Source organism: Tauraco erythrolophus, chromosome 22 (genome assembly GCF_009769465.1).
Source record: "Tauraco erythrolophus isolate bTauEry1 chromosome 22, bTauEry1.pri, whole genome shotgun sequence".
NCBI lineage: Eukaryota > Metazoa > Chordata > Aves > Musophagiformes > Musophagidae > Tauraco > Tauraco erythrolophus.
Genome location: NC_141486.1, coordinates 6649671 through 6675975, shown reverse-complemented (window position 1 = coordinate 6675975; position 26305 = coordinate 6649671). Strand labels below are relative to the sequence as shown.

Here is a 26305-nt window from a genome sequence, read left to right as displayed (position 1 = left end):
CAGCCTTTCCCACTCTTCCACCAGCTTGGCACAGCTCCTCTGTAAAACATAACCAACACTTCCCCCCACCCAGTTTCTCCCAACACTGGTCAAAGAACTGCTGGCTGCCCTTTGCAGAGGGTAACCAGTGAGTTCCAGGCATGCACTGGTCTGTCTGCTGTCCTCCCGTGTCCCTCAGTCCATCTGAATGTATGCACTGGTCCATCAGCATTTCACATGGTGCCTTTAGTGCTAATCCTGCGGGTAATCTCATCCAATAGCTTGGGAGGGAGGTGCCAGAGACATGGAAAGCCTCTCTGGGAACAGTGTTGCAACAGCTGGACTGGGCTCTGAATTTGCAGATATTAAACTTGATCCACGTGCATTATTCAATATTCTGCTTTCCCCAAAAGGTCACTAATACTTGTCAGCCTTTATGTTTTTTTTAAATCTAGGCTGATGCTCATTCCAAGTATTAAATCCCTATGACCTTGCTGCTTCCTGAAAGCCTTCAAACTCACGTATGTACGCTTGTTTTCCTGCTTGTTCTCTCTGCCCCCTCCTCTTTATTCACCCCCTCGTCCCCCTCTCCTCTTTCTTCACACACAAACACACACACACACAGATACACACAGAGACACTGGCGTTTTGGTTTGAAGCCCCATTTTGCTCATCACAAAGGCCTCCGTTTTGCTCTCGTTTCAGTCTGCATGCTCGCCCTGTTGCCTTGCCTGCGCCCACCTTCCTGTGGGTCACGTTATTTTGTGGCTCATCGTTGTTAATCTGTTTGCAGTTTTCTTTTGTTGGTTTATTTTTCAGCATTTCAGACCTGCCTTCTCCTTTTGCATGACCTCTTGTACGTTCTCATCAGTTAATGTTTGAATAACAGAATTTTTTTAGAAAAATAAAAGAGGAAAAAAAGAAACCACGCTCTATTTTGTTCTTCCACCTTGTCATGGACTGGACCTCGACCCAGAAGCCAGATGCGAATTGTGACCATCCTGTTCTCACATGGTTTTATTTGAAGCCGAAGTAGCATGATAAGTGATGCAGCACTTGTTGTGCGTGCAGTGGAGAGAGAGCTGTAAAATTGCTGTAATATCGCCAAATATCTCATGATCTGAACCTCAACTGCCTAAGAAAGGGTCAATTGCTTTCTAAACTTGGATATTCTAACTGTTGGTTTCCCCTTACTATTGCTAGGATTTTACAGTCATCTTGTACACGCTGAGCCCTGTTAATAGTCAGTTGCTACTTAATAGCTGTGGAGGGCCTAATTTATTGACAGATCAATGCATCATTTGAGGCTATGTGCTTGCTTTTAGGGAACTTCAGCATCTTTTGTAAAAATCCCCAGAATTTGAGACAATATATATGGATGCCACTATGGACAGCGACCTTAAAATGAAACCTCTCAGGTGTAGTGTGCAGACACACACACGTGTGTGTTGTTTTGCTGCCTGCTGTGCTTTCGTGCAGGGTCAGCATGTAGAAATGTGTCCAGGAATCACATACTCTCCATGTTGGGGATCGCTTAGGTCGTCCCCACTCAGGATGATGTAATTTTTGAGTCGGGTTACGCGTTGTGTTCATAACCCTGTTCCTTTCCCAACAGCTTTTATTTTTCATAGAGCAGAGTCCCTCAGTCCTACAGTTAGTACTGTAGCTGTTGTATTATGGTGCTTAATATCTGCAAGCATCAACCAGCAAAAGGCTTTGGTTTTTAATCTAATCCAGTGGCTCAGGAGCCTGCACTGGAAGCAGGCAACACCAACGCTGAGGCTGTTCAGCTGCAGTCTTAGCGATGGGAGGGTCATAATCAACTAAATCACCATCCTTATTATTGCTGCTACAGTGGTCCTTTAAATGTTTAGATCCGTGAGCCTCCGATAGCAGCGTGTGATCCACACGGTCGGCACTTGTGGCTTTGTGCAAAGGCTTTTGTTGCACTCACGGCCACCATCCATCAGGGGATCTAAATGGTTAAGCAGTTAACAGGTGTGCAAAAATATCTTAAGAACTATTTTTAGCTGCAGTGTTTTTATTCTCGTGTCCAATGCACTGTTGAATCAGCAGCCAGGAGAATTCATTTTCACCTCTTGTTGTGCCATCTCTGTAAAAACTAGATAAAAGTTTTGCTTTTATATATTTAATCTAGGTGGACAGTATATTATTGTCAGCCTCTGTGGAACATTTGAACGATTGCAATGTCTGTGTTGCTAAATAGCGCTTTAGAAGGAGCATTAGCTTTAGCTGACTGATTTTCTTCAAAAGTTTTACCTAAAAGACCATGTATGGAGTTTTTATAAACTTGGCAACTCATTCCCAAAAGCCTGGATCTTAAAACTTGCCACAAGAAAAAAAATAGTGACAGTCATGTATTGTAGCCTACACATCTTTATTCCGTTGCCTTTATTCAGGGTAATAAATTAGTAATTTTGGTAGAATTTACCTTTTACAAAATCTGAAGGTCTAAATATGTGACTGGTTTATAAAAACTCTGCTTGAATTTACTAATCTTGCCCATAAATGTGGACTGTACATCCTACAGAATCTCATTATCCCCAGCAAAAGTCTCTAATGCCCTTTCTTAACACCTGTAAATAGAGAAGAAACATATTTACTGATACTGAAAGTTGTGTTTAATGCTGAATATTTTTCAGAAGTTCATTTAGTTTGATGCATATTGTTCTTTGGTTTTTGTTTTCCTGCCTGAAGTGTCAAAAGACCTAAAAGAAGCCAAATTCTATTTTAACATGATGATGTCGAGCACTTTTTTATTTGTATATGTGTGTGTATGTGTGTTTGAGCACTGATCTCTAGATTTTGGTGGCATCTCAGTGTTGTGATTTCATTGCCAATGTAAAAGGTTCTGGTGTTGCCCATTCATTTCTGGAGACAGAATTCAACCAAATAAAGTGCTTCCATTTGAAAGCGAATATTGACCTTGTAACAATGAAAGGAAAGTCATCCACATATTTAAATAACATTTAATTCCGGAAATACAGTTTCAGTGGACCCTTTTGATCATCCAGAGAAAAAGAAAAATGGTTTTGTCACTTCTCTTTCCCAATAAAAAAAGGCTATGCCTCTTTGCCAGGGTTTCTCGGATTTGCCAAAGTGTTCCAGCCATTGCTCTCCAGTGTGCTTTCTGCCTTCCCACAGCCATTTCCAGTTGAGAATGGGAATTTAACTGTGACTTACTGTTTCAGCCAGATAAAACTTTATAGCCTGAAACTTCCCCTAAGCTGCTCTCTCACTCCTCATTATTCTCCTTGACCATGAGATGGACTTGGATTTTGCTTCCAGCTGTAAAATTTACAACAAATTGAGCAGAAAGAGCCTGTTCTGGGGATGCTTGTGTGTAGCTGGTGCTGACATGTGATGGCATGTTCTTACTCGTGGTATTTTTTTGTTTGTTTTTTTTATTTCATATTATTTCATACTGGAATTTTCATGTATTTGGAGTATTAATTTGGCTCTGCCTGTACCTGTGAGTGTCCCACCCAGCTGGTTCCCATCAGGTCATTTTGAGACACAATTTTATCAAACTTTTGCCTTTCCAGCTGGCACTGAGGAGAGACTGAAGTGGTTGTTTTGGTTTTGGTTTTTTGTTGGTTTTTTTCTTTTCATTCGGTCATCTGAGGAGAAAAGAAAGATGTGCTGTTCTGGTTGGAGTTGTTGGTGTACTTGGGAAGGGCAGGTGGATCTTGTTGTTTCTCACTTCAGTAGGAGGCCATGAGAACTGGAGTCTTGGGGAAAATATTTCCTCTAACGGAGCTGAACCTCGGAATGCCATAGTGAAGGCTTTGGGTTAACTGGAAGTCTTGGCAGGTGGTTTTGGTACTGGCTGTTCATACTTTGAAACTGCACCTGTTGCAAGCTGAGCAAAGGATGTATTTGTGCGTGCACACGCGGACGTGCAGATGTGTGAGGTACGGTAATGTTTCATTCATGAGTCATCTGGAAAGCAGATGCATTTTGCTAAGTCCAGGTGAGGATGTTTACCGTTCCACTTCAATATGCAGGTTGGTCAATAGTCTCTAGCCCAGACGAAAACCCTGGTGAGCTTCTGGACAGCTTCTCCATCACCTGTTAGTCCAGTTCATTGGGAACAGCCCCATGCAGGAGCCAGGGGGATCTGTGGTTGCACCACTCACAGTGGGTGACACCTGACTGGCAATTTGATTTGAAGCAGCTATAGAAAGATTTTTTTTTTTTTCTTCCTAAGGTCAAGTTGGTACTTTTTTAACAGAATTTCAGTTGTTCTTTGCCAGCACTAATTAACATCCCTGTCAATTCAGGACAAATGACTACTGTTTATGAAACAGTCTGCCAGTCGTGCGTTTTTGGGAAACAGTGAATAGGAGGGGGTGTCCATCTGGCTCTAACTTTGATTTATCTTAAGCAGCATGAGCATGGCGACCTTTAAATAGAAACAGCACAACCAAATGAGTGAGTGAAGGCTGGAAACCGAAGCCAAGCTGAGAAATAACTGGGAAGAAAATAAAATGAGCTTTACATACGCCGGCTGCGCCACTGAACATGTCGGTGTACGGGACGCTGTGTGCTTTGGCTGTTCAGGAGGGTGGAGATGTGTCACCGGCCCCGGTGGGCTACAGAGGGGAGGGCTGTGGCCATGGGAACGAGGGCTGAGGGAGGTGAAGCTGTGGGGGGGGGGATGTGCATTGTAAGGTGAGACTTGTCTCTATCCAAGTGATGTGTCTGTGCATGAGGCCGCAGTCTGGGCATGAGAGGAGCCAAGGCAGAGGAGCCATGCATGTCAACTCCCTACTACTCCCAGAAGTCTGGGAGGAGGGAGCAGACAGTCTAAATACTGAGGTTAGTTCTGTCAGTCCAATGCACGAATAGTTCGTTCATCTCTCCTTTCTTGCAATCAGCAAGGAACTTGGTAAAATACAGGGAAAATGATTTGCAAACAGAACTGGTAAGAGCGCAGCCATAAAACTTAGCTCATGTTGGCAATGGGTCCCCAGGCTCGCTGCGTCCGCAATGTTTGCTCAGAAATTCTGTAGCTGCCTACTGCAGGAGTCAGAGAAAAGCAAGGCTGCAGTCGGATTTCAAATGAGACAGATGCAGAACTCAGCTTTGAGCGTTCCAAAGGACAGAGGATAACAAAAAGCACGACTATGGTTTTGCCCGAGCAGCACTGGAGCTGTTTGTCTAGACACTGAATAATCCCCTCCCCAGGGGAGGGTGTTCGCTCATGTCTCCTGGAACATGCCGAGCTGTTGTGCAGTTGCTGAGGTGACGGGTTTGTTTGGGAGATGCAAGTTTTGACGCTTGACTTCAAGTTGCTAAAGAACGAACTGCGCCGTTCTCATTAACCCACCTCGAGCTCTGTTTCTTCAGATGTCTCAGGCTGCAGCTATCGTGGTGCCAGTCACTGCTCTGGCAGAGCACTGGGCATCCCCCAGCCCCGGCAGCGCTCCCATCACCTGCCTGGTTTAGCAGCTCTGTTAATTCACAGTGCCAGGACGTGGTCGCGGGCTGGCGAAAGCACAGCGTGCCCATGTGTGTGACACCAGTGAGGACGTTTTAGCCTCTCAACGGACAGAAAACTCTTCTGGAAACCCAGAACAGCTCAGTGAAACTTCAGCTGTTTCCCTTGCAAGTTACTTTCATAGCACTGATAGTCACAAATAGCACATGCTTCGGGACGAGACGGCCTTTTCCCAAACTCCCCTGAAATCGGGTAGGTGAAACATGAATTCTCTGTGAGCAGCGACTGAAAGGGGCCGGCGCCCTCCCCTGAGCGAGCGCAGTATGGCTGGGCAAGGATCTGTCCCTGCACGGCCTCTCAGCAGCAGCAACTTTGCATTTTTAAAAAATTTTTAACTTTTTTTAATTTTTTCTTCATTAACACCATAAGCTCCCTGGAAGCTGTCAGACCCTCTGGCCACGCCAGGCAGGCAGCAGTCATGGCACCACGTTTTCAGCACATGTATTTATTGTAACACGTTTTCAGCACAGAGTATAACACTGAAGCACAGGAGTGTCGTTACGGTCTGTACAGCAGCCTCGGAACGGCACAGACGACACGGACATGCAGCCCCGCGGGCTCTGCAGCGCTCGGAGGCGGCTGCAGTGGCTAACGAAGACAGCTCAAAACAATGAGAAATCCCAACAGTGGCTCATTTCTGACCTCCCCTCGGGCCTGGCTGGGTCCACGCAAGCATCCACTAAACAGGATAGTAAACTTCACATGCTGAACCATTTACAGACACTTTTTTAAAGAAGTTGCTGTTTGCAGCAAACATTTGGTATAAAAAAAAAAAAATCTGAAGGCCACAGTTTTCTTTCCAAATTCTCCTGTCCTATGCCCCTTTCCACTTCCTAAATCAAAAAAGTGGCCTGTCCCTCTCCCCTCCCTCTCCCTCTTTTTCATGTGAGGAGCTCACACTGAGCCTGGTACCACCAAGACTCAACTTGATGCTGTGGAATCGTTCAGGTTCCAGCACCATGAACGTGCAGTTTGGTTCCTCAGCCCATGAGAGGCCACCTCTGCTTCCAGTGAACTCTCAAATGCTTGCAGAGTCACACATGATCTCACTACTGCCTTTCTGGCTTACGAGATGAACGACGAACTTTCAATAACAGCCCTGCTGCAAAAAGTAGTGTTTAGCTTTTTTTGTCTTAATTCCTCTCTCCACTGCCTGCGAGTGGATGCTCCATGGCTGTGTTAGCAGCAGTAGATTGGGGAGCAAGTTATTTCTGTTCATTAAATGAGCCACTGTGTACACAAACGACATCTGTGTTGAGAAGCTGGAATGACCTCAGCACACAGGTGGGGGGGCTTGTTTGCAGAAAGCAGCTCGTTCCTAAAAAGCTGCTTCAAGAGCCTGGGGCCTGCTCAGCCAGGCCCCTTCCCCAGCACTGAGTTACCCCCCTGTCCAAGGGTGACCCATCTGAACGGGCTCTGTGCAAACAAACGGGCTCCGTCTTGTCCTTCACACACCCTTTGCTTCTTGTGACAGATGTGGAGACAGATGTAGGCTTATAGCAGGGTCAGTCTGAGAATGAGGTTATGAACCAGACTGCATCAGAGCCTGCCCGTTAACAGCTCTTGAGTTTAAGCTGCTGGTGTACCCCCTCTGTGAGCTAAGCACCTGGAAGGCTGCATCCCATCGCTACAAAACTGCCAGGAGCGTTAGCAGAAAGAGTACAGTGGGAAGGGAAGGAGAACTCATCTTCCAGCTTTGTTCTCTGAAAATGTGCTCAAGACAATAAATCAGATACAAGGAGAGAAAAAAAATCGAGGAGGACCATGAAGTGTGTGGCTTTAGGGGCTGGGGAAGAAATGGCCTCTTTCAAAATTCTTTAGTTGATTGCAACTGAACTTGGAAGAATGAGATAAAGAGCAGGCCTAGGAAGTTGTGACAGCTGTGCCTCACCAGTGCAAAACTACTGGGAGACCTTGTGGCTTAGTCAGCTTCAAATAGCAGGTTTCTCTATTTGCAACACTGCCGGCTGGGAACACAAATAATGTTTCATTTTCTTTACACGTTTGAGTTAAAAAGTGCTAAAAGCAAAACCGGTAAAGGAGCAGAGACTCAGTTCACTGGGGCCAAGCTGGGAGTGCTGGTTCCTTGTAAGCAAAGAAAAGGGGGAGAGGGAGTGGGTCAGAAATGTATCCTAGTGAAGTCTGGCTGCGGTCTCCTACCACAGCTTTACCCGGAGGTGAATTACAGAGAACCCAATTTTCTCCCAGTCGTGCCCAGTGCCACCCCAACAATCAAAGCCACATGAAAGGACAGCGGAGGAAAGTGCCTTCCGCCGCAGTGGTGGGAGCTGCACTCACCTTTGAGTGCCAGACAGCGGAGGAGGTTTGACTCCTCAGGATTCCCCAGCCTTCCAACCCCACACAGATGTGTTTGTTCCATACCTTCCCTGCCCCATCCCGCACCGGTCACACAGCCCGTGTCTCCGCTTCAATCTTCTGCTCCCCGTGTAGGTTTTCCAGTTCCTGGACCTGGGCCACGTTCTGTCTGATCGCAATCTCTGGGCCCCCTCCGTACAGCGTGCTTAAATAAATCCACGTCTCCTCGGAAATCTGCCCATAGTCAGCACCTGGAAGGAACAACAGCAGCAGATGTGCAGCCAGTCGGCCCTTGGCCTGTGCAGATGCAGGAGGGAAAGGTTGGTCCACCACAACGCAAGGATGTTCTCTCCAACCACCTCCCCCTGCACAGGTCTGCCCACAGGAAAAGCGAGGCATGAGGCATGGTCTGGACCCATAGAAGCCCCCTGCCCTGCTGGCAGCTCTTCACTGCACAGCTGCAGCCACAGCTGTCCCCACCAGCCCTCCACAATGCCACTAGCTGCTGGAAACCACCAGGCCTCCACGGCAGCGTAGCTGTGGAGTCACTTCTTCCTCCCCCCGAGAGGAACTGTGCACCAACAGCCCATGAGATCGTGACCCCCTCTCTCACGCACAGCAGTGAAGGGGCTCTGGGAGCCCAGGGGCCTACAGACACGCACTCAGACACATCAGTCCCAGGCAGCTGGGGTTGCACTGCCTGGGAGAGACTGAAAATATTCCTCCAAGCTGTCCTAGGAGGGACAGCTTAAGGTGGTCAAAGCACAACGCAGGGAAAGCAGAGAACTTTGCCATAAAGGTTACAGAGGAGGAAAGAAGAAGGGGTTGCTCTGAGAGATAACCAAGATACAAACGTGATCTTTATCTGCTTGGCAGCAGAGCCCAGCGAGGACAGCACAAGCAATGTTATTTCACAAGCTGGGCGACAGCAGAGGCTGAATAAATACAGGTCAGGAGCAACACAAGATGAAAGCCACAAAGCTGGGCAAAGGGGAATGGTGGAGGGGGCCTGGAGAACAGCAGGAGATGGGGACTGCAGGCTTCACTGTAACGAGTCACATGGGCAAGTTGGGCATACAGGAGCTGCCAGTGGAGAGCTGAGGTGGCTCACGCAGGGCCATCAGCACAACGTTTCTGCAACACCATCTTGCTCCATGACCGCTTCACTACGGACAGCTAGATCCAGCGGAGCATTCTCCTTCACCTTCCAGCAACACTACAAGACAGCGAGCACAAGCCTTACCCTGCTTAACTTGCACGTGGCCGCCTGCTTTTGTGAGTGCAATCTTGCTGTTGTCGATCGGACCGGGAGGCTCTGTAAGAGAACAAACATGTCAAAACCATTCTGCTTCCCACACTGCCACCAGGCGCAGCTGATTTCCCGAGCTAGTTCCCTTGTTATTTCCACCCTGGCCTCGGGGGCCTGCGGGCAGTCTGAGCCGTGGGTGTTTGAACTCCGTGCTCACCGAGGAGGTGCACGTGGCAAACAGCCTTGTTGCCATTCCACCTCTCACCCCAACACACTCCAGAAGTCTCCAGCTTCTTACCATTATCCTTCCCCTTGACAAAGGCTTCCCACTCGCGGAACCACTGCATGCTGATGCAGTAGATGACACTTGGAGACTCCTCTGCCTGGAAAGCCTTGTTCAGCTGGGAGAGCAGAGAATAGAGACATGCAGGAAGGATTTAGTCACTCCTGAGATCTGGGGGAGCCCCTTCCATTAACTGTAGGGCAGCCTTGCTGTTCTTCAGAAGAACCCCTTGTAATTCCACCACCTTCCTCAACCTGCTCCTGCTCACTAGAGCAGGCAAGAGACTAGGATGGTTTCCAACTTCATGTCTGCAGCCACACACAGCATTATCGTGTTTCATCTGCCCTCCCCATGCTGTTAGCACTGGGGAACCCCAAGGTCAATCTCCTGGCCATGCTGTAGATCACGTTCTGGAAAACAGGGGCAAGAGTCTTCCACTAACTGACTGTGACAGGTCTCTATTTCCCACCTGTGCCCTTTGCCATTGCTTCCAGATGCTTCCCATACGAACCTTGATGAAGGTGTCGATTTCAATTCTCCTGCGTTTGGCCAGTGCTTCAATCTCCACTTGGCAAATCGAGCACACGTACAGATGGTTCACAGCAGGGCCACCCCCGAACCTGAGCACAGGAAGAGAGGCAGGGGAATGGAGAACTGCAGGAGAACGGAAATGCTTCCCAGCCCTGAATCCTACAGAGATGGATTTTTATGTTACCACAGACGCTGGTGAAGGAGAGGGAACTGCAGCCGTTTCCTGAACGGAGGGTACTGCCTTAACACAGTGAGAGTCACAATGCTGCTCTGGGACAAGGCACTGATACAGCTCGTGTGGTTTAGGTTAGGAGGATCTACCAAATACAAGCCTCTGCCAGTCCACACCAAGTACTGCATACCTTTAAGGTGCCCTGGGAAGGGATTGTGTGTTGGTCACTGCCCAAGGTGGGAAACAAAAAGCAAAACTCATTGGGAGGAAGAACGAAGTGGTCATATTCACCTGTTGTAGAGATATTCCCACACGTTCTGGGGCAGAATCACAACCAGGTCATCAATGTAGTGGTACTTATTAGGAGGAATCCCTGTGGAGGAAAGGCAAGAGGGAGAGTTAACCAGGGAGCTCATTACCACCGGGTAAAGGCACAAATAAAAAAAGGCAGATCTTCCTTGCTGAAAACTCCTTGATTCCAGAATCTGCTTCCTCTGCTAATGGAAGACAATCAGGAGTTCATTAATTGTGGAGGTTTCTCAATCCACGGCCTCAATTTCTAATCAAGTGCTTCATTTCCAGCTGGTGATTTATAAACACGAGGGCTCCCCAGCATGACAGATGAAGCAGCAGAACAGTAACACATGGTATCAGCTCTCTTCAGTAGCGGGTGCTCCATTCTCCAAACAAACACTGGAGGCCAACCTTGCTGATAGGGTAACACGGATAAATGCTGCCTTATCTGCTTTCTACACGTTTGTTTTCAAAAACAAACAGAAAACTAAAAACTATTGTTCCCCACACGAATCCCTCCGGGCCTCTGATCAGCAGGACAATGGGGTAATTGCCTCATCTCTCCCTGAGCAGGCTGGAGTTTCTGCCAAAGAAGCGGATCCCACTGCAGCGTACACTGTAGCAGGATGACAGCTGGAGCTTTTTTCCTGAAGCACAAAGGTACGGCCGAGAGTTGCTATTCCCAGGTCCAGCAGCACTGCCTCACCTCCATGAGAGCACAGGAAGGTGTGATTGGTGATGGGACCAGGCTCAGCAAAGGTGTTGAATTTATTGAGCCACTCTCGAGAGATGTAGAACTGCAGTAAACTGTGCTCCTTCATGCTGGCAAGGGACACAACCTTCTGACGCTCTCGCACAGCCTCTTCACTGCTTTTCCTTAAGAAGAGAAAGGAAGAGAAAATAAGCGATTCCTGAAAACTTAAGTTTTCCAAAGACATTTCTAGGTATTCTGCAACCAGCAAGGGGCTGCTGCTCACCTGTAGAACAAGACATAGGCTTCTGCGTTCTGTACTACGGTCTCGTGGACTTCAGTGACATACTGGTCATCAAACTCGTACCACTGGCCATTGATCACGTTCTGGCAGTAGGCTATGTAATGCCCACCTGTAAGAGAGGAAAGACGACACTGCTGGGATTCAGAGTGCACACAGAAATCAGGCCTGGGATAGTGACAGCAGCACAAATGAGATTAGCTGCTGGCAGAGAACAGAGAGAAAAAGGAAAAAAAAAAAGGTGTAATTGCTGTTCAGGCAAGCTTTGCAGGAGCATGGGAGCTTGGCACTGTCACCCTGATTTGCCTTCCTTGGAAAGGGCCTCTCAGTGAGACTGAACATCGGGAAAGTGTTTGAGCCAACCCAGCAGCGAGGCTGCAATAGCTGCAGGGGATCTGTTAGAAACTGCTCGGTTCACTTTTCAAAGGGCTGAGGCTGAGCAAGCCTGGGAATGGAGGGGGCAGGTCTTACACTGCACTTCATCCCAGAAGAGGCATTGGCCAGTCCTGGAACACACTTCTGCTTTGCTCATGCTTATCCCGTTCCTTTTCATCTTCACCTGTACTCGCAGAAGAAGGACTTACTGCCTGCTGTGCCATGGTGACAGATGACTGACAGGAGATCGTAGGTGGTGATCTGGGAGACACACTCCTTGGCTAGGAAAGGTCGCAGATCCAGCCCTTCCAAGGGGAAGGAGACATGACTGTTGATCTTGAAGGAATACATCACCTCATGTCGGAACCGTTTCAAGTGGATGCAAAGAATCTGAAAGACCAAAGACAGAGAACCCCGAAGTGCAGTTTTGCCGTGGGTGTTCTGATCTGACAGCACATCTCTGTGCATCTGATCTTTGCAAGAGTTCTTTGCCTGTTAGCCATGAATCCTGCTGGCTCATCAGCTTAGAATGGGCAAGTCTCTTCTGGTCTAGATACAGGACTTGGCCTCCGAAACAAACTGCTATTTCTGTTCTACCTCTAGCCTCCTTACCTCCTCAGTGGCTGCTGAAAGAAAACCAGGAAACAAGGTGCTTTTACTCACCTCTGGCAGCCGGAGGACTTTGCAGTACTTTACTCCATTCCGCAGTCTGAGGGAGAAAAAGAAACTATCTGTGAGAAATCTCTAAAGCAAAGGAATGCCAAAAAGTGAGACTGGGTCTTGCTCGCTTTGAAATCCAAGACAAATCCTGAATTCCAGCAGCAACAAATTCAGGCTCTTTGCAGAACCCTTCCCAAACAAAGCACAGCATGAGCAGTTTGTCATGCCTCTTCTTTCTAATACAATAGCTCCATTACTGCCAAGCCACATCCCTGTTCATATCCTTCTTCCTTTTATTTCCCTGCAAAGCCAGCACCTTCCCTATCTGCACGCAGTGACCTGCCACGACCAGAACTCTAACTTAAGGCAAGGCAGATTTTACATTACCACTCAGCAGAAGAAATGCCCAGGCGGAGGACATGGCAAAATGTTTGACAGCAGTACAGAGAAATAAAGTTCCAGAAAATACAACCCAATACAGATAATGCAAACTTACTTTTTACACCGTTCACAACTGTACATGTTGTCCCCTGTAGATGAAGAGAAGAAAGTCATGCAGTTACTCCCAGCACACAACGCTGATACGACTACATTTCTATCCAGTGCAGAGAAATCAAGCTAAGTGACCTCTTGGGGAAGCCAAAGTGAGAAGAGATGAAAAACAGCACTTCTCTCAATAAGCACAGGCAAAAAGAGAATGCAGTCAACTAGCGGAAAGGTATACACTGACACAAGTGAATACAGCAAATTGTTTAAGTCCTTTAGAACTCATGGAGTCGATGGAGAAAGTGAAGAATTGAGGGCAGCTAAGGAGCCCCAGCACTCACAACCAACCAAAAGCCACGTCTGCTCCTTGCTGAAGACACTCTCACCCAGATTCAGAATGGAAAAGCAGCTCCCCTGAGCAGGTGGGAAAACTCACTTCTGCTCTGAGATGCTGAACTGCCAAGTTTTGGTACCGCCAGTCTCTAAGTGAAATACTGAGGCAGGATTTCCAGGAGATTTAATCTGCCTCCAAAATGCCTGTGAAATAATCCTCCATGAGATTTTCCTTGTTTTGTGCTGTCAGATCCCACTGAAGAAAACTCACCCTTCAACTCATCAGCTGCAAAAAAGGCAGCGAGGCAATCCTCCAGCGTCACAACTGGACCCCAAAACCAGCTAGGGATACAGGACACCACAAATCTGCAGAAGAGAGGGGATTAAGAGGAAGAGTTATGCATAAAATAGCTGGACGCTTTGGTGCACAAAACCCCAAATGGATGATGGGTTTCCTTCTAGCCATAGGTCCTACACTCATCACATATCCCAGAGGTGCAGGGAAAGCACGATTTCTCTCAGCTGGTGTTCCTACTGTGATTGCTCAAACTGGAAATGATTTGGCAAGCTACACCAGGAATTAATTTGCTCTGGAGGGCAAGACTGAGCTAAAGGCAGAAGTGAGTGAGGGACTGATTATCAGCTGCACAAGGGATCTCAAGGCATATGACAGAACTAGAGGAACGGTAGCAACTGGTTTATATGAAAAGGCTCAAAGAGTTACCACATGCTGTCACCCAAGGAATGGTTACAATTGACATTGTGCTGTAAACACCACTGGTTAGGGACAGCTGCCTTCCAGCACTGCAGAGCAAACCCCAGGAAAAAGAGGTCCTGCATAGGGAACGCACCTCCGGATATACTCCATGATGAAAGCAATCCAGCCTTGCGAGGCATAGTTGTCCCCACATGCCCCTGTCTTAGCTGGCACGTTTTGGTAGATGGCAGAGTGCAGCTTGGCCAAGTCCTCCTTCCCTGGGATTGGGAGTGACAGGTCCTGGAATGTCTCCACTGTTGTAGAAACCTGGAAACATCCAAGAGGAAGAGGTCTGGGTTGCCTGTGCATGTAATGGAGCTGGCACCTGACCTTCACCACCTTTTATCACTGCTTGGATTTTGTCTAGGCTAGAAAGCTGGGCTGGCAGTAAGAGCAACTGCCTCTGGCTAACTATTCTTCACTGCTGTCAGCAGGATGACGTTTGTCATGGTTTTTGTAGCACTGGAATCAGTTTTCTAATGTGAATGTGGTATTTCTGGTGACACGGTTAAGCACACAGACCCCTACAGGGAAATACAACTTCGTGGCGTGGCAGGTTTCTCACACCTCCCCGCCATCCACCTATCCTCACTTTAGCATCCCACACCATTTGGGAATAGCAGCACCATTTCCTAAGAAGAGATCCACAAGCCAGAAGACTGTGCTCCCTGGCTGACAGCCACCAGAAGACTCACTCTGTCGCAGGTGAGGCACTGCACCAGGCTGAGAATGGAGCCATCGAAGATGTCAGAAATCACACTGCGATAGCGAAGTTCTTTCTTCTTTTTCCCAGAAGCCTGCATCTGGGCTGAAAGACAGACAAGGAAGACCCATCGTGTGAACTGACACGAAGAATACTGCTGCTTTGGGTGGTACAAGAAAGGAGGGGTAGTCAAGTGAACCAACACAAACGTGCCAGCTCTCAGCAGGTAAAAATTGCTTTACTGGAAATTCTGTCTTCGTCCTCTCACTACATGTCTAGAAGTCTGGCCCTGCCACAGAGAATCCCAGCTTTTCTGAGATCTTGCAACATTTTGCTCTAAGCTTTACACTTCCTCTCCCCTCTGACCTGCCAGTGTACTTTGTCCTTTTTTTTTCCCTCCCCTCTGACATTTACCATGTGTTTCCCAGGTGTCTTGCACTGGAGAGGACTCCCCACAGCACGCACTGGCCAAAACCACAGTTTTGTTTAATAACAAACCTTCTTCCCCCTGCACATGTGCATGGAGACAGAGTGCTTTTTATCCATCCAGAACATCTGTGGCTGTGCTGACCTCAGCCAAGGGGCTGGGACACAGTTGAGGAAAGAATGGAACGATTGAACAGCTGTAGGGACAGTGGTATAAGCACATGCCATTGTGTGTGCAGGCTACGCAATGCTGAGGGATTTCTTTTGTAATTCACTTGGGATGAAGAGACCAGTTTGATAGCAACAGAAGCCAGGCTCCACTCTGAAGCCTAACAATGCTCCCAGCACTGGATTGACATCTGCAGCCTTAATTCTGTTATTGTGAGCCCAAGATGTCTACGAGGCAGGAAGCTCTCTCTCGGTAACCTCATCTTACAGTTCTTTGGCCCACACGCTACGAAATGTAAGTCTGGCAGACAAATGTTTGCACATCTCCACACTCCCCTACATGGACAGAGCTTGTGCCTGGGACTTCACAGCCATTTTATTAATAACAAACACAGTATGCAGATGCAGACATGGAAATCATTTCAGGCTCCAATATAAGAGCAATACCAGAACATCTGTTGTGCCCAGAGTTTGACTTTACCTGCAGGTTTACTGTAGTCTTTGCCTAGAAGTACTTTAGATGTCTGGGGGAACCAGCTTTTCCTAAAACTGTTAATCAGGAATCACGATGGATTCCTTCTCTCTTCTGTAAATGAACCCCTCCTCCTCTACATGCTCCCCTCTTGGTGTCCCAGCATACACTCTGCACTACCTTTCTTGAGCACGTAGGAAGGTCCAAGCCTGGCAGGACTAGAGCGAGGAGGACTGCTAGAGAGCTTGGAGTGCATTTCATGATGGACTGGACTGCAGGGGCGTGAGGAGCAGCGCACGTAGGCATCATTGTCCGGTTCTGTTTGGGGAAATGGGGAGGGAGAAGAGTACTGGTGAAAACCTCAGATATGGAAGGCAACTCTACTGCAGTCAGTGTCAGCCCAGCTCTGTGTTCCAGCACAGAATCTTTCCCAATATGCACAGTTCAGGGTCCATTAACTGTCCTGCTTGCACAGGTTGGCAGATACAGCTCCTGCAGTGCACGGATAAGAATGCTACAGAGCTGTACTGAACAGCTAATACTTACATTAAAAAAAAGAAGCCATTTTTTCACTCTTATGACTAATTCGGTTTTACAGCTTGCTCCTGTATCCCTAATCCACATAAAGAGCATTGCCAGTTGGCAGAGTAAGACTCCTACATACAGAAGTGTTGAAAGATCGGATATGTTCAGTCTGAGGTGACTCCACACCTACGTCTTACCTGCTGCTCTTTTCTTTTCCCTAAGACACAGAAATGCCACAACTGTGCATCTCTCTTTTCTCTCCACAAAGCCCACAGTCCAACGTTAACAACTACCTTCTTCCACGCCCTGTGCACAGCTAGTATCTCCCCAGGCTGGCCTATCAGAGCAATGTACACATATAAAACCTTTCTCTTCAGTTAGGAAAAGGCATAAATACGGTGCTGGCAGGTTTGGCAGAGGCAGCAATTGCTGCCTTCAGGATGTAGTTTTTACTCAGTTCACAGCACTTTAGCCCAGCGAAGCACCTCTGTGGCTCACACGTTATGTTTTCTTACAGAAGCAATTGTGCACAAAGACAGAACTACTGCCAGGGACACTGAAGAAAGCCTTGGATGCAAAACCTTTTGAAACCCACAAAAGAAACAGTCACATTATGTGTTGTTTGCCACTGCACTACAGCACTGTCCCTGCGTAGGACGATAACACATCTTCTCACAAATAACACGACTCGAAGAGGTTTATACCTGGTGTCCTACATGGGCTGGCAGGACGAGGAGCTGGCAGCATCTCAGGTGAGGCTCTGCCATCAACTGGCATCATAGTAGTATCAACATCTGCATCCTCATCCACCTGCTCTGAGTTGCTGCGCCGATGGCCACAGGAGAACTTCCTGTCCTTCATCCGCTCTTTCTCAGAAATCCCTCGCCCTGCTTCATCCTGGATCAACAGCTCCGTCTCTGCCAGGGAGCTGCTGCCCATGCCCCCTGTGGTCCGGCTTTGACCATCTCCTTCACCCCTGTCACTGCTTGAGTCGCAGGAGAGGAACTCATCCTCCGAAGGGCTCCGGTCTCCCTCTTGCTTGTCATCCTGGTCACTGGTATCCAAATCCCTCGTCTCTGCAACAATTGGTTCCTTCAGTTCTTCGTGAAGCTGATCCATCAGGCACCGCAGGAACTCCTGAGTGTCCTGCAAACCACAAGTAATTCCACGTTAGTATCTATCAAGAAATGGGGAAAACGAGAGGGGCAAGAGAGGAGACGGCTCCATTCACCGCCTCTTTTGATGCTGCCCACAAACGTTAGCCACCTCTGCAACACAGGGAGACCTTACTAAAGCAGAGACAGTACTGTGGAGATGTACCAAGAAGCCTGTTTTTAACTCCTAAATGATAAAAGGCCCAATTTTATCTGAACATCTTCAGCTGAAAGACACTGAAAAGCCAGACAGCAGCTGCAGCATCAAACCACGAGCTCATTTATCAAGGGTTTACCACTGATAAGAGGTGAGACAAGGAGAAATCTAATGAAGGCAGTAGGCCTTAGAGAACAGACTCCTATCCACAAAACAAATTTCACGAACACTGACTTCTGCTCATGGCAATCCCTTTCTTAAATAGGGCAGATTAAAATCTTTAATAAATCGGGAATGGAACCAGAAACCACAGATTATACAGTCAAGGTGCAAGCTCCTACATTCATAATACATGGTAAAAGAGCTGGTACATTGGCTTCAAAGGACCTGCTGGAAAGTGACTTGGCATTTTGACAACTCCAGAAAGTTAATTATGATGTTTCTGTTATTTTGTGGAAGTTTGGCATTTAGCCTGCCCTGCCTTCCTTTCAACTTTATCTCTTTACAGCTGAGAGTTTTCCAATCCAATGTACTTCACATCAAAGATAAATATAGAAGTTGTTTCGTTAATCTTATTTTTATCCTGTTTCGACCTCCTGTCAGTATCACAGTTTAGATGTACTGTCCTACTGTCACTTCTTTTGTAAATCTTCTCATCAAACATAGCTTGATGTTTACATTTGATTCTAAAGAATAAACACAAGAGAGACGCTGATAAAAACTTCAAAGAAAAAAGAGGATACTATCTTTAAATAAGATTCAGTTTGCTGTAATTCCCCAGAAAAAAAATACAGAGCATTTGAGTATAGATTTATCCAGGTTTCCCAGCTCTGACATGAATAAATAACACCTCACTCTCCTATAGTACAAATCAATAGATATCAAAGCCCTTCATAAAGGAGGTGACCATCATAATTTCAGAGGTGAGAAAGCTGACGCTGGAAAATGCATCGATTTGATACCAGCAAACCAGAGGTGGAGCCTGGAAGAAAACCCACGTCTCCTAAATCCCACCCGAGTGCTCTGTCAGATCACTGATACTGACACAAAACAGGCATGACCCCTGAGCTCCATCACCTCCTCCTTCTCAACACAAGCATCACTGCTGCAGGAAGGAAAATGCCACCATCTTTGGAATAATGGCATGTTTTAGTTGAGGCCCCACCTGCTGTGCATAGCCTCGGAACATGGGGTTGACGAGTTTAATTCCATGGGATAGGCTGCTTGGAACAACATAACTCGGGCTGTTTAGATATGGGAAAAAAAAAAAAAGAGAAGTTAGTTTGCTTATCAGGCCTGGAGCCAGTTTGTCTAATAAGCCATAGAACGGGGTGTGGTGAGTAGCTAAAAAGCACAAAAGATAATTATGCACCTGCAAAGCCTGGGCATATATTCCTCTATTAGCTGGATGACATAGAAATGGAGACAGAAAACATCTCGCAGTCATTTCAGTCTGTCCTTCCAGGGAGACTCTTCCCCAGAGCACGTTTAACTTAAAGCTCTGTCCACACTTTGAATTGTCTCAAGTGATTCTCTCCAGAGCAGGGTTTTGCAATTAGTTACTTGGTTTGATTTTGCAGCATGTCTCAAAATCTGGGTGGGCTGGCCACACAGTAAACGAGGTAAGTCAAAACCATTATTGAAATGACATTACATTGCTTCAAAGTCTACAGTCTTTCTCTTCCAGAAAGACACGGTTCACTTTTGCTCTCTCTCTTACTCATCCCTTGTTAACAACTAACATGAAACAAACATGCAATGCCATTTAAATCCTTAGTTTGATTTTTTTCAGTTGATTGCACAGAGCAGACATTGTCAGATTTAAGCAGAGCTCCGTTATTTTACACTGTCCTTTGAACCGGTCTAGAATTTGAACCAAGAGCAAACATTTCCCAGAACGTCACCTGCCTTTTCCACTCTCTTTGGTCAAAGTCTCTGTACCACTTACCATCCAAATCATCAATCCCTCTGCTAATCAAGAGCAGTGCAATTAAGTGCTGGTCAGTCCATGCAAAATACTCAGAAATGGCCAGGAGTATTCCCTTACTTCGCCATTTTTCCTTTGTTGCCAACAGAGAAGCTATATAAACAAAAGCCTCTTCCTCTTTAAACTTACAACTTTAAGAATGTATTCTTTTCACTGACATCACTATGCCCACTTTATCACCAGTAGCAGGATATGGGATCTCCTAGATACGGGGGAATCCTGGCACACCCATCTACGTGGGGTTTGAACTGACTGCCTGATACAATACTTTTATCCATGAAGATCAAATTTACTCTTTGCTGATGTCAGACTTCAAAACTAACATAATCTGTCCAGATTAGCTTAGGGCATGACCACTCACCGTTTCTTATGCCAAACCTCAGACACCAGCTTCTGGTAACTTTTGCACAGTGCTGGTTTCTTATCTGTACGGACCAGTCCGCCACATTCCAGAAAAAACTGTGTGAGGGGTGGGCTACAAGAAAAAAGAGAAGAATTCAGTGCATCAACATTTCTCCTCTGCTTCTATTTAAGGGTTTATCAAAACTTTAATGCATGCCTTTTCAAAAGCATGCCTAAGATACTGGTTTTTAAATCGAGGGAAGAAGTGATTCCAGATGCAGACCTGACTCCTAACCTGAAACAAATGAAAAACGCTGATCTGAATCTGTTCCCAGGGCAGAGCAGAGATCCTGGAATTAGTTCTCAGAAGGATGGCTAGAAAATATTTTCGGATATGGGTTGTTTAGAATGATATCACTGGGGAGAATAAAGAGATGTGACATGCCTTGCCATGCAATAAATAATTTCTGTCACAACAGAAATAAGGAAGTTTTACTTCCAGCACTCATCTGATCATGAATCTGGCATGTAGCCATAAGTTGGCTATTCACTCAAATTCCTACTGCTGCCCTAAACAAACACTAACTTTTTCTGCACCTAGCCTGGCTGATTTCTCTTTGCAAAACTCAAAGATCTCCGACCAGAGGCACCACTTGTGTCATTTAGTGAAGTCCAGCAAAGACTCTACTGAAAGACCCTAATGCCTACCAGTTAGAGAGAGCCTGAAGTGCTGCATTCATGTAGCAGGAGTTCCCAAGATTTTTCATTCCAGTAAGGCCTAAAGCACAAACAAGAGAGGCATGAAACATTTTCCAGATGTGCTGCTTTCTACATTCCTCCCCAAAGGAGAGGGAATTCAGTCCTTTCTAGGCAGTCTCCACACTCTGCTCCCAGGGACCTCTCAGTGCAGGTCCTACAGATTGCAGAGTTACCCTCACAGCCCTTTCATCAACTCGATGCAGACTTACCTCTTGGTTTCAAATCATCATCCTCTGATTCAGATTCGCCTTCATCAGCCACTGCAATAGGAACAGCTTTCAAAGGGTGAGCAGGCAATGGAGAATCCTAGATGAAAGACAGAGAAATAAGCATCAGTGAGAGGCCTGCTTTGAAACATGAGTTCTGAGAGAGATTACCTTAAACATAAATCGAGCCAGCCTTTAAAAAAAGCACACTGGAGAGAGAACAACCACCTGCACTGTCTACCTTTCTCACGAACACAAGGAGGGAGTGGAAACAGTACCATGACTGCTTCCAGTACACATTGTAGGAGAGGCATCGGCAATGTGCAGCACTGTCACAAGAACAGATGTTTCTGGTCTTACAGCTAAAATTTCCACGGGCCATGCATTGAAAATGAAGATGTGACAGCCGTTGTGGTTCCTCCCTCTGGCTACAAGTACCCACTTTCAGTGAAAGCGTTCCTATCACAACAAAAGCCTGGACAACAGTGGGAACCTCTTGGCTAATTTTGCAGCAGGTGAACAAAAACCCCGCCAAGCGTTCAACCCCGCCACGTTGTGGCACAGACCCACCGGTTCAGAGAACTTTACTGGCGGTGACTGCGTGTGCGTGGCCAGCCGCTGGTCCAGGAACACCTCCTTTTCACAAGCGTAACACCAGACACGGAAAGTGGTCAGATTCACCGTCAGGTTGTGCTTTTTGGCCTAAAAATTAAAAAGTGAAATAATGGATCTGATTTGACAGCTGGCTCAAGCTGAAGAACAGAACTACCAGAATGGGGTAAAGGAGGATTAGGTAACGGGAAAAATCCAGCTCTGTGTTAAGATGGACAACAGAGGAAAGCTCACCTGTGCATGAAGTGTGCTGTGGTCAGCAAAGGACTCCCCACAACCAACGTAAGGGCAACCGATCTAGTGAGAGAAAAGAGCAGAAGTACAGTGGGCACATCAAATGAGTCCCTCACAAAACAGTCTGCAACTCCAGTCCCACCACCAGCTGCAACTGCAGAATGGATCTTGCCAGTTTTCTAACCCACTTTTTACTCAGGGCCCAGAATAAGATGGAAAACTGGAATTGCTTGATTTAAGAAAGAAAACGTGGAACCAGGTCTGCACCCACGTAAAGGCTCCATTCCAAGGCAATTGCTCCAATGGGCCACACATCTGAGCAGTCTCAAAACAGGTGGGCGTTACGGTGTAAAAATAAATCACCCCTGCCCATCCGCGTGCCCCTTATCATTCCTTCCCACCTTGCTGCCCTGAGCAGTGGCCTCTGATGGCTCAGGCTGGCAGCCTCCCTTCACAGTTGCCAGCAGAGGCAGGACCCAGCCAACAGTCAAGGCTGGGCATTTTCTCCATTCCTATTGGGATTACCAGGGAGCAATCTCCTATGAGGAGTGAACTGTTCCATCTTGGCACATTCTGACAGTTTTAGCCTTTAACCTAGGGAATCTTTTCCTTAGAATCCAGCCAAAAATGGTGCATAGTTTTACTGTGAACCCCCTCTTTGCTTCCCGCTCTTTTTTTCTTCAGTACAATACTTTATTTTTTTAAACATATTGCATGAAAGAGAAGTCCCACCGTATCATGCACACAAACAGCAAGCCATTTTTACCTGAAGACAAGCCCAGAGATTTGGTCCCACAGCTCCACAAGACTGGCAAGTTCCCTGCATATTCACGATAAAAGAAGGTTTGTTTGCTTGTTTGGTTTTTAAGTAACCTAGTCCTTCAAGAGTGGGAAACTTCTCTATGTGACAGGCCCCTCCAACCTGCAGCTCACAGTATTTCATTTCTTAATATTGTACTTCCAAGTCAATATATACTTGGCAGTGTTTTAGCTACGTGACACGTTTGAGCAGGATAAAATGACCGTGACAAATATCAGATGGGGTTGACAAAGGCTTAGGTCATGGGACCTGTGCAGGGTACATCAGCATGGGATGAAGAGTTTCTGCCTCTCCTCTATGGAGACAGGCAGCATGTTCATCAAAAAGCAAACAGGCAAACCCATGCCCAATAGCTAAAAGGGAAAGGACTGACAACCAGAACACTCCATACCTTGGATTTGAGCAGCAGATCATCCCTGGTCACCTCTCCTATGGAATCCAGGTGAGGACAGATGTCTCTCGTATCCCCCATTTTCGCCAACGCTCACTGGCAGGGGGGTGTTTTCCTAGGACAAGGAAGCATAGCTCCTTTCAGTCATACGTCAGATTTTTTCTCACATTGTAAGAAGATAAATTAGCGTGTTTTGTATATTAGAGATTACAATATCCATCTTGAAGGTTCAAACAGACCAAAACACATCTCAGTCTGGAGGCAGTCGTATCAGCTAGCACAGTTTTGACCCGTTGTTGAGTGGCTGCACTGTGGTATCACAGGTAAGCGAGCAAGGCAACGGGGAGGAGAAGGAAACACAAGAATGAAGCTAATAATCCGTACAACGTGGGATGTGCGTTCAGAAAACAGTGGGGGGACACACACACAGTTTAGTTACTATACTACTTCATCAAACGTTAAAAATATGATTACTGTTGTAAACAAAGCTGGGCAAGAGGGAATTAGACTTAAATAATCTGCAACACAGATAACCAGTCTTTGGTCTCTGACGAATTTACCATTTGATAGGTAGATTTTTAACAACATGAGCCACGTAACTCTCAAAGACTGTACAAAACGTAACACCACACTGTTCCACCCAGCTCGTACAGCCAGGCACCACAAGCACAGAGGATTTCATAGCTGCATGCTCACGAGCACAATAAACGCTTTCATGGTGGTCCACGGGTATGTAAAAAGACTTTAAACATGTCTCAGGAACATGCAGCTACAAAAAAGGAGATTAAAAGAGTTTGTGTTTCTTAAGCATAGTTTAGGTAACCTCATTTGTGGCTGTTAAAGAAAAAAGAAAACAAGCGATATTAACAACACAGATCAGGATCCAAAAATATCACTATTTGCTGGAAACGAAGCAGATATGAAAAGCCTGCATTGTTACAAAAAAGAACTGGAAAAATCTGATGAACTTGAAGTTAACGACTCCAGCAGCATGGTCGCTACACTCTGTTGTTTTTACGTTTTGAGAACATTTGAAGGAATTCCCAGAGTTATCTGATCTGAATCACTGACAGTGGGGAGAAAAGAAAAAAAAAAAAAAAATAAATGAATAAGCCATATCAGCAACACTTCTCTTGGGAGCAGAGAAGCTTGCCTAGCACCTTGCCTTGGCAGAAGACAAACCTCAAGGATAATTTTATAACAGTGTTTTTCCAGCACTCTTTGGAACTGAATAGACTGAACTGGAGGAGCGAAGCAAAACTGGAGGGGGAAGGAATCATATTTGCATGCCAGAAAACACAGCAGTGGTTGTAACCAGGATCCCGATAACCTGTGAAGAGACGCTTAACAAACAACCCAGCAATTTCATTCAGCTTCACAGAGAAGCAAAACAGTATCATGAAACTTATGTTGATATAAAAGACAAGTGACAAGACTGCAGGATCTTTGACTAACACATAAAACTGGGACACTTTCGGGCTCTGAGTTCCTTCCTCCAAACTGACCCCTTTTCCCAAATGCATCAGCTGGTCCAGTTTAAAAAAAAAAAAAAAAAGTATCCATGCCATGTTTGCTATTTCACTTTCCTTGATTTCTTACCCCTTTCCCAGAAAACCTAACCAGCAAAATATTATTTAAAAATTAACTCCAGACTCCTTCATCTTCATCGTCTTCAGCTAACCAGGAATCGGTTTTGGAGCACACTATGTTAAGCACAGTCTTGCGGATGAGGATGGTTTTAGCACATTCCATGGGACCACCCCTCTGCTTAAAACCAGGCCTTTGAACTTTCCAGCATTGGGATCCTGATCTTCCTACCTAGAGCTTCCCTTTTTGAAGAAAGCAGAGAAAACCTCATTTTCACCTCTCAGCCCCAACTGAGCACATCAGAAAAGGTTTGAGTCGTAACTGTTCAGAAGGAAGTATTCAATCCCTACCTGCCCACGAGTGCCCCAAGAGCTTTAGCTGGCGCACACAGCTCTCAAACGCTGCTCAGGAAACTTGGAATTCAATAAAAGCACTGCCAGAAAGCTTAACTGCGCTTGTCACAACGTATTGTGGATGATGGGAAAATAAGTTACCTTAAAACGAGTCCTTCAGCCTGTCTTTCCCAAGCACCGCTGTGGAAGAACAGTACACGAACATGTCAGAACAATTCCACCGTAACTGCAACCTACTTTCAGTTGCTTAAGCTGCTGCCAAACCCACCGTCTCTGCCTCCTACAGTAACACATTTCTAGAGCTTGGGGTTTTTTTGGCTTAAAACAACTGTGTGGTTTTGCACCAAAGCTAGAGCCAGCTGTTAAGAATTTCGGATACACGCAGATTCACGGTGCACGGAGTAACCGAACTAATCCAAGAAATCCTGGCACTGCTCATCTGCAAAACAACTGCCAGGTCTGTTCACTAATGGTGCACAACCTACCAAGATAAAGGAGTGTCTGTAGCTGTTCTTAGCGACATTTTGCACTTGAGATACCAAAGAAAGAAATATTTAGTGAACTGCCCCTACTGACAGGGAAGAGCCAGAAACCAGGCGCTGACTCTTAGCTCGACGTTTGCACTGCACCACGTACTGGGAAGCCAGGAGCTTTATGTGGAACAGGCAAAGGAGACCGGATTTTAACACGGATTCATTACTGGAGGTCACAACACCACGGCACACCTAGACATTCAGCTTTCAAGAAAAAAAACACCTTCAGGAGCTCTCCCCTCGCCCTGCTACATGGCCCCTCAAACGCAGCGGACCCCAAAACACACGTCCTCTCCGAACAGCCGCCGCGGCTGTCTGAGCACGAGTGAAGTTTAATGGGAATATCCCTGCACGCCGCTGGAATCGTGCGGCACGAGCCGCCGGCAGAGCCCTCGGCCGCCCCACGGTCCCACCCCGCGGGCCGCGGGGGCGCAAAGGCCGCTGCCACCGGGAGAAGGCACCAGGCGCCGGGGGGGCTGCAGGGCGGCCCCGCGGGACCTGGGGGGCCCGTCCCGGGCGGCCCCTCGGCCGCCGCTGCTGCATCATCCCCGGCCCGGCCCTCCCCACCACACCGCGCCCGAGGCGGCGCGGCTGTGCCGGGCCCCGGCCCGAGGCCCGCCCGCCCCCCGGCCCCGCCGCCGCCCCCAGCCCCCGGCCCTGTCACCTGCGCGATGCTCGGGGCGCCGCCGCCGCCGCCGCCCCGCCGCAGGGCCGCGCCGCCGGGTAGGCCGCGCCCCGCGGCCCGACGCCGGGAAGGGCCGCAGCGCCCCGAGCAGCGCGGGGAGGCGGCGGCGGCGGCAGCGGAGCGGCGGGCGCCTCGCAGGCCGGGGGAGGGGCGGGGGCCGGGCCGCGGGAGGGCGGGGCGCGGAGGGAGGGGAATAGGCGGGCGGCGGCGCTGCCCCTGCGGCCCTCGGGGAGGCTGTTC

The 26305-nt window shown here is 47.3% G+C and overlaps 2 protein-coding genes across 5 annotated transcripts in view; both read right to left on the bottom strand.

The window, feature by feature from the left end:
• LOC104369991 (torsin-1B) overlaps positions 1-26305 on the bottom strand; it is a 117701-nt gene that overhangs the window by 69491 nt on the left and 21905 nt on the right. The window lies entirely within an intron of this gene.
• On the bottom strand, positions 7044-26075 carry USP20 (ubiquitin specific peptidase 20). 4 transcript variants are annotated; one of them, XM_086624953.1, is made up of 25 exons: positions 26045-26068; positions 24989-25027; positions 22908-23022; positions 22463-22516; positions 21697-21759; positions 21421-21552; positions 20854-20950; positions 20594-20663; positions 19905-20018; positions 18722-18800; positions 16950-17391; positions 15901-16038; positions 14647-14759; positions 14046-14218; positions 13466-13560; positions 12872-12905; positions 12379-12424; positions 11925-12105; positions 11326-11452; positions 11055-11224; positions 10346-10427; positions 9863-9971; positions 9367-9469; positions 9063-9134; positions 7044-8070 (listed from the first exon to the last, which is right to left on the bottom strand). In XM_086624953.1, exons 3-25 carry the CDS (start codon positions 22986-22988, stop codon positions 7910-7912), a joined length of 2736 nt encoding a protein of 911 aa, XP_086481079.1. In that variant the 5' UTR covers positions 22989-23022; positions 24989-25027; positions 26045-26068; the 3' UTR covers positions 7044-7909. The 4 variants fall into 4 exon arrangements, with proteins under 4 accessions (XP_086481079.1, XP_086481080.1, XP_086481078.1 ...); XM_086624954.1 differs by lacking the exon at positions 24989-25027 and having other exon boundaries at positions 26045-26075; XM_086624952.1 differs by lacking the exon at positions 26045-26068 and having other exon boundaries at positions 24989-25306.

Bases quoted from the DNA above. Each gene is read 5' to 3' on its own strand.
- USP20 (XM_086624954.1), bottom strand. From the start codon at position 22,988: ATGGGGGATACGAGAGACATCTGTCCTCACCTGGATTCCATAGGAGAG. The intron at 20,664-20,853 runs GTAAGTCTGCAT...TTTGTGCTTTAG, and splicing joins TGATGATTTGAAACCAAGAG to GCCTTACTGGAATGAAAAAT. The intron at 11,225-11,325 runs GTGAGCAGCAGC...TCTCTTCTTAAG, and splicing joins GCCTATGTCTTGTTCTACAG to GAAAAGCAGTGAAGAGGCTG.